Source organism: Rana temporaria, chromosome 12, assembly GCF_905171775.1.
Source record: "Rana temporaria chromosome 12, aRanTem1.1, whole genome shotgun sequence".
Lineage (NCBI taxonomy): Eukaryota > Metazoa > Chordata > Amphibia > Anura > Ranidae > Rana > Rana temporaria.
This window is the reverse complement of record NC_053500.1, coordinates 113,875,385-113,888,369: the sequence shown is the minus strand read 5'-3', so window position 1 is coordinate 113,888,369 and position 12,985 is coordinate 113,875,385. Positions and strand designations below refer to the sequence as shown.

Sequence of the window (12,985 nt, the reverse complement as noted above, 5' to 3'; positions counted from 1 at the left end):
GCAAAAATGGCCTGGTCATTGAGCAGCCAAATCTTCGGGGGCTGAAGATGTGTTTAATAAAAAACGTTTTTTTAAATAAATATCTTGGTTATGTCTAGCATTTGTATGGTACCATGAAGAATAATAGCGATAATACCAGCTTTTAGCCTAGTTCACATTGAAGTGATTTGTCATGCGATTTGAGAGATCAAATCGCATGACAAGTCGCAGCCTATTGGAGGCAATGGCACTGTTCCAATTGGTGCGACACCAATTTTGCCGTGCCGATTTCGAAAAGTAGTTCCTGCACTACTTTTGCAGATTTTAGGTGTGACTTCAATAGACATCTGTGCATGAAGCCACGCAGATGTCTATCAAGTAGCACCTGAAATTGCGCTGAACTTGCTACTTTGAAATCGCGCCACTTCAAGCGAAGTAGCGCGATTTCAAAGTAGCATTAATGTGAACCAGGGCTGAAATGTTTCAGGGGGGAGGGAAGTGGTGAATAACCTCGGCGCACTCCTGGCACAAGAGTAGCACCTCAATCATCTGGACTCATGAAAGCAGGTGAGAATTATCACTTCAGCAATCCTGAAACTGGCAAATTGTCATCAGCGACAGAATCAATCGCTAGCGTGACATGAACTCCACGTATTGTCACAGCAAAGCAGCTCTGGACTAGAAAAAGAAAGGTCAGCTCTGATGATATAACACAGGCTCTCAGTACAATGGTGGGCACATGATTTAGTAGAGGGGGTCACTGATAGGTAGAGCGTGATTCATCAAGGTTGCCATAGAGCCCATCTCATGATAAAAGTTTCTTATTTAAAGGGGTTGTAAAGGTTTGTTTTTTATTTTCTAAATAGGTTCCTATAAGTGCATTGTTGGTTCACTTACCTTTTCCTTCCATTTTCCTTCTAAATGTTTTTTTTCTTTGTCTGAATTTCTCACTCCCTGTAAGCTCCCTGGGGGTTAACCACTTCCATACCAGGCACTTACGCACCTTCCTGCCCAAGCCAATTTTCAGCTTTTGTCGCAATTTGAATGACAATTGTGCGGTCATGCTACACTGTACCCAAATACAATTTTTATCATTTTGTTCCCACAAATAGAGCTTTCTTTTGGTGGTATTTGATCACCTCTGCGATTTTTATTTTTTGCGCAACAACTAAAAAAAGACCGAATTTAAAAAAAAAATATTTTTTTTTATTTTTTTCTGATAATTTTTTTTGTAAATAAGTACGTTTTCTTCTATGGGCACTGATATGGCAGCACTGATTGGCACCGATGAGGTGGCACTGATGGGCACCGATAGGCGGCACTGATGGGCACTGCTAGGCGGCGCTGGTATGCTGCACTGATGGGCACTCATAGGCTACACTGATGGGCACTCATAGGCAGCACTGGGCACTCTTTGGTGGCACAGATGGGCACTCATGGGTGGCACAGATGGGTACTTATGGGTGGCACAGATGGGCACCTCCGCCAGAGGCTCTTTACCGAGATCGGAGATGCAGGGTGTCAGACTGACACCCCGCATCACCGATCGCCGCGCTCCGCCCCCCCCATGGGCGCGCGCCGGCATGTAATCCTGCAGGACGTCAATAGACGTCCAGTCAGGATTTCACAACCACTTCCCGGACGTCAATTGACTATTGACCGGGTGGGAAGGGGTTATTCAGCCAGAACAGTTTACTGAGGAGGAGAAGGAAGTGAGAAATTCAGGCAAAGAAAAAAATATTTTGAAGGAAAATCGAAGGAAAAGGTAAGTGAACCAACAATGCACTGGCTTAACCGCTTAAGACCCGGACCATTATGCAGATTAAGGACCTTACCCCTTTTTGCAATTTGGCACTGCTTCGTTTTAACTGACAATTGCGCGGTCGTGAGACGTGGCTCTCAAACAAAATTATGGTGGAAACATTGGACACTTTTGACACATTTTTGGGACCATTGTAATTTTTGTCCTATTGTGTGTTTCTTACTGTAGGGGGGCATGGCTGGACCTGTGACGTCACTGATCGTCGTTCCCTATGACAGGGAACAGACGATCAGTGACAAGCCACAGAGAAGAACGGGGAAGCTGTGTTTACACTTACCTCTCCCCGTTCTTCAGCTCCTGTGACCGATCGCGGGACACCGGCGGCGATTGGGTCCGCGGGTCCTGCAGGCGCAGTCACGGAGCTTTGGACCGGGTCGCGAGCGGAACCATGGCTGGGTTCTTAAAGGGGACGTACATGTACACCCTGGTGCCCAGCCGTGCCATTCTTTTCGACGCATATCGGCGTGCGGCAGTCCTTAAGTGGTTAAAGGAACCTATTTCGAAAATAAAAAACGAACCTTTACAACCCCTTCAATAAAAACATCACATTTAATATATTGCTTGTTGTGTTGCAGTAATGGATAGTTTTGTGATCTTAACACAATTCATATATATTTTTGTCTTACTAGATGAAAAGGCTATGGTACATTTGGGTATCAAAATCGCTTTTACTTAGCTTATTAACCACTTCCATACCAGGTACTTACGCAGCTTCCCGCCCAAGCCAATTTTCAGCTTTCAGCACTGTCGCACTTTGAATGACAATTGCGCGGTCATGCTACACTGTACCCAAACAAAATTGGCGTCCTTTTTTCCCCACAAATAGAGCTTTCTTTTGGTGGTATTCGATCACCTCTGCGATTTTTTTTTTTGCGCAACAACTAAAAAAAGGCTGAAAATTTGGAAAAAAAATTACGTTTTTATTTTTTTCTGTTAATTTTTTTGTAAATAAGTTTTCTCTTTCAATTACGGGCACTATGGCGGCACTAATGGGCACCGATGAGATGGCACTGATGGACATCGATGAGGTAGTACTGACGGGCACAGATGAGGTGGCACTGATTGGCGGCGCTGGTATGCGACACTGATGGGCACACATAGGCGGCACTGATGGGCACACATAGGCGGCACTGATGGGCACACATAGGCGGCACTGATGGGCACACATAGGTGGCACTGATGGGCACACATAGGCGGCACTGATGGGCACACATAGGCGGCACTGATGGGCACACATAGGCGGCACTGATGGGCACTCATAGGCGGCACAGATGGGCACTCATGGGCGGCACTGATGGATACTTATGGGTGGCACAGATGGGCACTGATAGGTGGGCACTGGGCATGGATGGGCACTGTGGGGTGGCACTGATGGACACTGGGGTGGCACTGATGGACACTGGGGTGGCGCTGATGGACACTGGGGTGGCGCTGATGGACACTGGGGTGGCAGCACTGATTTTTGCCAGGTTGCCAGTCAGTGCCCATTTGTGGGCACTGACTGGCATCTTTTTTTTTTTCTTTATGCTTTTTTTTTTTTTAGACTTTTTTTTTTTTTTTTTTTTCTGTCATTTTTTTTTTTTTGCCCACCCTGGTGCTCCAGGGTGGGCATCCCTGGTGGTCCAGTGTGGCGATCCGAGGGGGGGCTGCGCTGATAAACAATCAGCGCTAACCCCCCCTGTCAGGAGAGCCGCCGATCAGCTATCCTCTACTCGCGTCTGTCAGACGCGAGTGAGGAAGAGCCATCGACGGCTCTTCCTGTTTACACCGTGATCAGCCGTGGTTGGACACGGCTGATCACGTGGTAAAGAGTCTCCGCCGGAGGCTCTTTACCGAGATCGGAGATGCAGGGTGTCAGACTGACACCCCGCATCACCGATCGCCGCGATGCGCGCCCCCACGGGCGCGCGCGTCATGAAATCCTGCAGGACGTTCTAGAACGTCCTGTCAGGATTTCATAACCACTTCCCGGACGTAAATCGGCCATAGGCCGGGCGGGAAGTGGTTAAAGAGTAACTCCGGAAAAAAATATTCCCCTCTGGGTGATCTGTGTACATTACAAGGATTATAACAACCTTTGTTATAGATTGCTATCTTTTGTTATTCTGAAGAAATCCCTGTTTGTTCCTTTGTGCTGAGTGGGTCTAATGGGAGTGGTTTCATAATTATCTATCAGCTGTGCACCTGCAGAGGACCTTCCTAATCCATCCTGTCAATTTGTATCCAATTAAGGCAGATCTTTGCACTAGATAGTTGTTGGTAGATTAACCACTTCACCCCCGGAAGGAATTACCCCCTAATGACCAGGCCATTTTTTGGGATACGCCACTACATAGTTACATAGTTACACAGTAGGCGAGGTTGAAAAAAGTCCATCAAGTCCAACCTATGTGTGTGCTTTTATGTCAGTATTAGATTGTATATCCCTGTATGTTGTGGTTGTTCAGATGCTTATCTAATAGTTTTTTTAAACTATTCATGCACCACGCTGAAACCACCGCTTGTGGAAGGGAATTCCACATCCTTGCCGCTCTTACAGTAAAGAACCCTCTACACAGTTTAAGGTTAAACCTATTTTCTTCTAATTTTAGTGAATGGCCGCGTGTCATATTAGATTCCCTTACGCGGAAAAAGTTTTATCCCTATTGTGGGGTCACCAGTACGGTATTTGTACATTGAAATCATATCCATTCTCATGCGTCTCTTCTCCAGAGAGAATAAGTTCAGTGCTCGCAACCTTTCCTCAAAACTAATATCCTCCAGACCCTTTATTAGCTTTGTTGCCCTTCTTTGTACTCTCTCCATTTCTTGTACATCCTTCCTGAGGAATGGTGCCCAGAACTGGACAGCATACTCCAGGTACGGCCGGACCAGAGTCTTGTAGAGCGGGAGAAATTATTGTTCTCTGGAGTTGATCTCCTTTTTAATGCATGCCAATATTCTGTTTGCTTTGGTAGCAGCAGCTTGGTATTGCATGCCATTGCCTAGCCTATCATCTACTAGGACCCCCAGGTCCTTTTCCATCCTAGATTCCCCCAGAGGTTCTCCACCTAGTGTATAGATTGCATTCATATTTTTGCGACCCAAATGCATTGTTTAAAAATTTTACACATTAAACCTAATTTGCCATGTAGTTGCCCACCCCATTAATTTGTTCAGATCTTCTTGCAAGGTTTCCACATCCTGCAGCAAAATTATTGCCTTTCTTAGCTTAGTATCATTCGCAAATACGGAGATTGAACTGTTTACCCGATCCTCCAGATCGTTTATGAATAAATTAAATACGATTGGTCCCAAGAAAGAACCCTGGGGGACCCCATTTTCCACCCCCGACCATTCCAAGTACTCCCCATTTATCACTAGCTTTTGAAATCGCCCTTGTAGCCAGTTTTCAATCCATGTACTCACCCTATGGTCCATGCCAACGGACCTTATTTTGTACAGTAAACATTTATGGGGAACTGTGTCAAATGCTTTTGCAAAATCCAGATATACCACGTCTACGGGCCTTCCTTTATCTAGATGGCAGCTCACCTCCTCATAGAATTCTTCATGAATCCATGCCGATTACTGCTCATGATACCGTTTTCATTACTAAAATCTTGTATATAGTCCCTTATCATCCCCTCCAAGAGCTTACATACTATTGATGTTAGGCTAACTGGTTTGTAATTCCCAGGGATGTAGCTTGCCACTTCTTTATCTAGATGGCAGCTCACCTCCTCATAGAAGGTTTTTAGTTTTTTTTGGCAAGAACGATTCTTTATGAATCAATGCTGATTACTGCTAATGATACCGTTCTCATTTCTAAAATCTTGTATCTAGTCCCTTATCATCCCCTCCAAGAGCTTACATACTATTGATGTTAGGCTAACTGGTTTGTAATTCCCAGGGATGTATCTTGCCACTTTTTTAAAATATTGGTGCTACATTGGCTTTTCTCCAATCAGCTGGTACTATTCCAGTCAGTAGACTGTTCGTAAAAAATTAGGAACAATGGTCTGGCAATTACTTGACTGAGTTCCTTAAAGACCCTCGGGTGCAAGCCACCTGATCCCGGTGATTTATTAATGTTACGTTTTTCAAGTCTATTTCTAATTTTGTCCTCTGTTAGCCATAAGGGTGCTTCCTGTAATGTGTCATGAGGATAAACATTGCAATTTTGGTTACTAAAGCCCCCCGATGCCCTCGTGAAGTCTGAGGAGAAGAATAAATTGAATACCTTCGCCATTTACCCATGCTTAGTAACCAGATTCCCTTCATCATTCTTTATGGGACCAATATGATCTGACCTCCCTTTCTTAATATTTTTGTACTTACAGAATTTCATGCTTTGTGCACTGGTCCAAATCATTTGGTGGGGGGGGGGGATTATGATGTGGGGTTGTTTTTCAGGGGTTGGGCTTGGTTTCTTAGTTCCACTGAAGAGAACTCTTAGCAGGGCTCGACAAATCCCGGTCGCCATGGCGACTAGAAATAGTGTCCTGACGCCTTGGCTTGGAAGGTGGCGCCATCTGGTGGTGAGCCGTTGGTATTACAAGTTAAGCATTACAAGTTAAACAACCATTCTAATGTAATTTTTCACTATTATTCAATGCCATCTTCTTCCCTCTAATTAGAACCCCCAAACATTATATATATTTTTTATCCTAACACCCTAGAGAATAAAATGGCGATCGTTGCAATACTTTCTGTCACGCCGTATTTGCGAAGCGGTCTTACAAGCGCACTTTTTTGGGAAAAAATTACACTTTTTTTAATTAAAAAATAAGACAACTGTAAAGTTATCCCCATTTTTTTAAATATTATGAAAGATAATGTTACGCCGAGTAAATTCATACCCAACATGTCACGCTTCAAAATTGTGTCCGCTCGTGGAATGCCGACAAACTTTTACCCTTTAAAATCTTCATAGGCAGCGTTTAAAAAAATCTACAGGTTGCATGTTTTGAGTTACAGAGGAGGTCTATGGCTAGAATTATTGCTCTCGCTCTACCAATCGCGGCGATACCTCACATGTGTGGTTTGAACACCGTTTACATATGCGGGCGCTGCTCACTTATGTGTTCGCTTGTGCGCAAGCTCATCGGGACGGGGTGCGTTTTCTGGCTCCTAACTTTTTTAGCTGGATTCCAAGCAAATTTGTCAACCCCTGTCTTAAGGCGCCAGCATACCAAGACATATTGGACAATTTCATGCTCCCAAACTTGTGGGAACAGTTTGGGGATGGCCCCTTCATTTTCCAACATAACTGCGCACCAGTGCCCAAAGCAAGTTCCATAAAAACACTGATGAGCAAGTTTGGGGTGGAGGAACTTGACTGGCCTGCACAGAGTCCTGACCTCAACTCGGTAAAACACCTTCGAGATGAATTATGCCCCTTACACACGATCGTTTTTTCCGTCGGAATAAACTCCCACGGGTTTTTCAGACGGAATTCCGCTCAAGCTGTCTTGCATACACACGAACACACCAAATTCCGACCGTCAAAAACACGGTGACGTACAACACTACGATGAGCTGAGAAAAATGAAGTTCAATGCTTCCGAGCATGCGTCGAATTGTTTCCGAGCATGCGTTTTTTTTTTTTGCATGTTCTCTTTCTAAGTCCGTCGGAATTTACGACTGAAAAAGTCAGGTGGGGCATACACACGGTCGATGAAAAAATTCTGTCTGACTTTTTCATCGGAAATTCCAACCGTATGTACGCGGCATTAGAGCGGCATTGAGTTCTTTCTAAATCCCACCATAACTCGCGGCAATGTCTCCTGGGAACAATGACAAAAGCTCCCAGGAGACATTGAGGCATCGAGAAAGTGACGCAATATCCGCACACTACCCGATGAATCCATATACATGAAGCTGCCAGTAACAAAAAGGATTACTAAGGTGCAGTGGATCGAAAAAAAAACATGCGGTTTAGTAATTATGCAGATGAGCGTATCATTTTTTATTTTTTGGTGGGGGAGTGGATCTTGGGTGGGAGTTCCCACACTTTTTCCCCCAGGACTTGACCCCTGGTTGTCACTGATATGTGTAAGCTAAACATGTGGCTGTTTTTTAATTATTAGTAAAACTAATTAATCATCTGCACATGTCACACTTATTAACCACTTAAGGACCGCCTCCTGCACATATACGTCGGCAGAATGGCACGGCTGGGCACAAGCACGTACAGGTACGTCCTCTTTAAGTGCCCAGCCGTGGGTCGTGTAAACACAGCTTCCCCGTTCTTCACTGTGGTGCCGTCATTGATCGTGTGTTCCCTTTTATAGGGAAACACAATCAATGAGGTCACACCTACAGCCACACCCCCCTACAGTTAGAAACACAAATGAGGTCACACTTAACCCCTTCAGCGCCCCCTTGTGGTTAACTCCCAAACTGCAATTGTCATTTTCACAGTAAACAATGCATTTTTTGCTGTGAAAATGACAATGGTCCCAAAATTGTGTCAAAATTGTCCGAAGTGTCCGCCATAATGTCGCAGTCACGAAAAAAACCGACGATCGCCGCCATTAGTAGTAAAAAATAAATAATTAATAAAAATGCAATAAAACTATCCCCTATTTTGTAAACGCTATAAATTTTGCGCAAACCAATTGATAAACGCTTATTGCGATTTTTTTACCAAAAATAGGTAGAAGAATATGTATCGGCCTAAACTGAGGACATTTTTTTTTTATATATATATATTTGGGGGATATCTATTATAGCAAAAAGTTAAAAATATAGATTTTTTTTCAAAATTGTCGCTCTATTTTTGTTTATAGCGCAAAAAATAAAAACCGCAGAGGTGATCAAATACCACCAAAAGAAAGCTCTATTTGTGGGAAAAAAAGGACGCCAATTTTGTTTGGGAGCCACGTCGCACGACCACGCAATTGTCAGTTAAAGCGACGCAGTGCCAAAACTGGCCAGGTCCTTTAACTGCCTAAAGGTCCGGGTCTTAAAGGGGTGGTTCCCCTAAAAATAAACTTTTAACATTGCATTTCCCACATTAATCACAATTAGAATCGGCTGGTTTCATTAAAAAAAAAACGTCCGTACGTACCGTTTGCTATATACGTTCTCACCGCCACTTCCGGGTACGATGCTGGGGCTGGGCGTTCCTAATTGATGGACAGGCATCCGACCGACGCATACATCGCGTCACGAGATGCCGAAAAAAGCCGAACGTCGGTGCGGCTCTATACGGCGCATGCGCACCGACGTTCGGCTTCTTTCGGCATCTCGTGACGCGATGTATGCCACTTCAGGATGTAGAGCAATGGGGGAAGTGTTACTAATGTGCAATGTGTATGTGTGAGTCATGGCGGGTTCTTGGTTTACATAATCATTGGAGACAATGGGAAGGTTGGAGGAAGGCACTGCACTCATAGAGAGCAATCGATAGTGTATAGACTGGAGGGAGCTGTTGTACATCCCTCTAGGATCAATACCATCAAGCCTGTTCATTAAACAGTGATGAGGGAAATACTTTTCATGAATCCAAGGTCACAAAAAATTGGGTCTATTAATGGTGAGTACATGTCCCCCGGGCATTACCAATTCACTGTGAGCGAGCCGATCTGCACTGATAAAGGCCTTCTTTGGACAGCTGAGCTTACCAGTCTACATGTAAGCTGTTTATGGAAAATACAAAAGTAAGTACACCCCTCACATTTTTGTAAATTTTTATTATATATTTTCATGTGACAACACTAAATAAATTAAACTTTGCTACAATGTAAAGTAATGAGTGTACAGCTTGTATAAGGGTGCATTCACACCTGAACGCGGCGTATTGTACCGCGATTTGCCGCGACAAATTGCGGCGTTTTGTCCCGCGATTTGCCGCGACAAAACACAGCGTTTTTTAGCCTACAATACGCCGGAGGGGTGATTAACATTGTCGGCTATGCCGGCGTTTTGGCGTTCGGCGAACCATCTCCATAGCCGACAATGTTAAATTGCAGGCTGCAATAGCGTGGGGCGTCGGGCGTAAAAACGCCTAGGTGTGAATGCAGCCTAAGAGCCGGTTCACACTGGGGAGACTCGTCAGGCGTGACAAGTCGCGTCCCGTTCTATTCAATAGAACCGTTCCAGTGAGAGCGACGCAAGTCTCTCCGACTTAGAAAAAGGTTCTTGTACGACTTTGGGGGCGACATGCATTGACAGAAGTCATTTTGCAAGTCGCCTCTGAAGTTGTCTTCAGGTCGCCTTGCCGAATCGCCCCCGAAGTCGTGCCGCCGCAGTGTGAACCGGGTCTTACAGTGTCAATTTGCTGTCCCCTCAAAATAACTCAACACACAGCCATTAACCACTTAACCTCCCTGGCGGTATGATTCTGTCTGGAATTACGTACCAAAAGCGGTACAATTATTTTGAAAGGAAATTTGGCGTTTTATACTGTAGGCCTGCAATTTTTAGAAATAACTCACTTAAATCTGACCAAGCAAGAGTCTTGTAGGCATCCCGGGTATGATTTTTTTTTAAAACAAAATTATAAATTATAATATAATACATAATTATAACAAATAATAATATAATTATAATAAAAATTATTCAATAATGTAATCAACTCAAAATCACTGAAATGTTCTCAGTTGCAGAATTGTCGCTGTCATTACTTTTATTTTTTTTATGACGAATTTTCCCACAAATCGCTATCACACATTTCTGCAAGTGATTATAATTTATTATCGCTGTTTTCTAGCTGATCTAAAACCATTTTTAAAATAAAGGGACACTTTTGGACAATCTACAGTTTGCAGGCAGAAAGAACAGTTTTTATTATATAAAAGTACATGTAGGGCACAGGGCAGACCACTAGGGACAAGGGGTGTGTGTATTTTTTACATACAGTACTGTAATCTATAAGATTACAGTATACTGTATGTAAAGTGTTTGTTTACTTTTTTGAATTTGGCGCCGTTCTCCGTCCCCGTGCGTTGTAACGTCACAGGGAACGGAGATCGGCCGCACACGGGGACACTGTGAATCGAGCGAGGAGGTCCCGCTCGCTCACACAGCGGGGATGCATCGCTGGATCCAGGGGACAAGGTAAGTAACTTGCCTGTGGATCCAGCGAGAAGGTAAGCCGCGCCGCTGCACACTCTGCACATCCACCCCGAGCGTGACTCGGGGATACCGATCCTAACATTGGAAACCTACCCCGAGTCACGCTCGGGTTTACCGCCAAGGGGGTTAAAGGGGTTGTAAAGGTAAAAATATTTTTCCCTAAATAGCTTCCTTTACCTTAGTGCAGTCCTCCTTCACTTACCTCATCCTTCCATTTTGCTTTTAAATGTCCTTATTTCTTCTGAGAAATCCTCACTTCCTGTTCTTCTGTCTGTAACTCCACACAGTAATGCAAGGCTTTCTCCCTGGTGTGGAGAAAGCCTCTTGAGGGGGGAGGGGGCGAGCAGGAGGGTCAGGACGCTCTCCACTTTGCAGATAGAAAAAGGAGCTGTGTGTTAGTGAGCGTCCTATGACCTCGTACACACGACCGTTTTCTTTGACAAAATCCATCAAGAAAAATGCTGGCAGGGCTTTTTTTTGCAGAGGAAAACGGTCGTGTGTATGTTTTTCGTCGAGAAAACTGTCGTGGAACTCGACAAGAAAAAAAGAGAACATGTTCTCTTTTTTCTCGTCGGGAGACTCAATTTCCTCGTCGTGTTTTTCGTCGGGCTGGTTTACGACGAGAAACACGTTTGTGTGTATGCTTAGAAACGCGCGCATGCTCAGAATAAAGTACGAGGCGGTAGCGCACCTCATTCGTGTGTGGATACTCATTCGTGTGTGGATACTCATTCTTGTGTGGATACTCATTCGTGTGTGAATACTCATTCGTGTGTGGATACTCATTCGTGTGTGGATACTCATTCTTGTGTGGATACTCATTCTTGTGTGGATACTCATTCGTGTGTGGATACTCATTCGTGTGTGAATACTCATTCGTGTGTGAATACTCATTCGTGTGTGGATACTCATTCTTGTGTGGATACTCATTCGTGTGTGGATACTCATTCTTGTGTGGATACTCATTCTTGTGTGGATACTCATTCGTGTGTGGATACTCATTCGTGTGTGAATACTCATTCGTGTGTGAATACTCATTCGTGTGTGGATACTCATTCGTGTGTGGATACTCATTCGCGTGTGGATACTCATTCGTGTGTGGGTGTGGATACTCATTCTTGTGTGGATACTCATTCGTGTGTGGATACTCATTCTTGTGTGGATACTCATTCTTGTGTGGATACTCATTCTTGTGTGGATACTCATTCGTGTGTGGATACTCATTCTTGTGTGAATACTCATTCGTGTGTGGATACTCATTCTTGTGTGGATACTCATTCTTGTGTGGATACTCATTCTTGTGTGGATACTCATTCGTGTGTGGATACTCATTCGTGTGTGGATACTCATTCTTGTGTGGATACTCATTCGTGTGTGGATACCCATTCTTGTGTGGATACTCATTTGTGTGTGAATACTCATTCGTGTGTGGATACTCATTCTTGTGTGGATACTCATTCGTGTGTGGATACTCATTCTTGTGTGTATACTCATTCTTGTGTGGATACTCATTCTTGTGTGGATACTCATTCTTGTGTGGATACTCATTTTTGTGTGGATACTCATTCTTGTGTTGATACTCATTCTTGTGTTGATACTCATTCTTGTGTGCATACTCATTCTTGTGTGGATACTCATTCTTGTGTGGATACTCATTCTTGTGTGGATACTCATTCGTGTGTGGATACTCATTCTTGTGTGGATACTCATTCTTGTGTTGATACTCATTCTTGTGTGGATACTCATTCGTGTGTGGATACTCATTCTTGTGTGGATACTCATTCTTGTGTGGATACTCATTCATGTGTGGATACTCATTCGTGTGTGGATACTCATTCTTGTGTGGATACTCATTCTTGTGTGGATACTCATTTGTGTGTGGATACTCATTCTTGTGTTGATACTCATTCTTGTGTTGATACTCATTCTTGTGTGCATACTCATTGTTGTGTGGATACTCATTCTTGTGTGGATACTCATTCTTGTGTGGATACTCATTCTTGTGTGTGGAAACTCATTTTTGTGTGGATACTCATTCTTGTGTGGAAACTCATTCTTGTGTGGATACCCTTTCTTGTGTGGATACTCATTCTTGTGTGGATACTCATTATTGTGTGGATA

At 43.9% G+C, this 12,985-nt stretch overlaps 1 protein-coding gene across 1 annotated transcript; it reads right to left on the bottom strand.

Annotated features, from left to right (window-relative positions):
• Window positions 1-7,636: 7,636 nt before the first annotated feature.
• Window positions 7,637-12,668, bottom strand: LOC120918368 (uncharacterized histidine-rich protein DDB_G0274557-like). The gene is made up of 2 exons (XM_040329911.1): window positions 11,541-12,668; window positions 7,637-7,663 (listed from the first exon to the last, which is right to left on the bottom strand). Exons 1-2 carry the CDS (start codon window positions 12,666-12,668, stop codon window positions 7,637-7,639), a joined length of 1,155 nt encoding a protein of 384 aa, XP_040185845.1.
• Window positions 12,669-12,985: the final 317 nt, after the last annotated feature.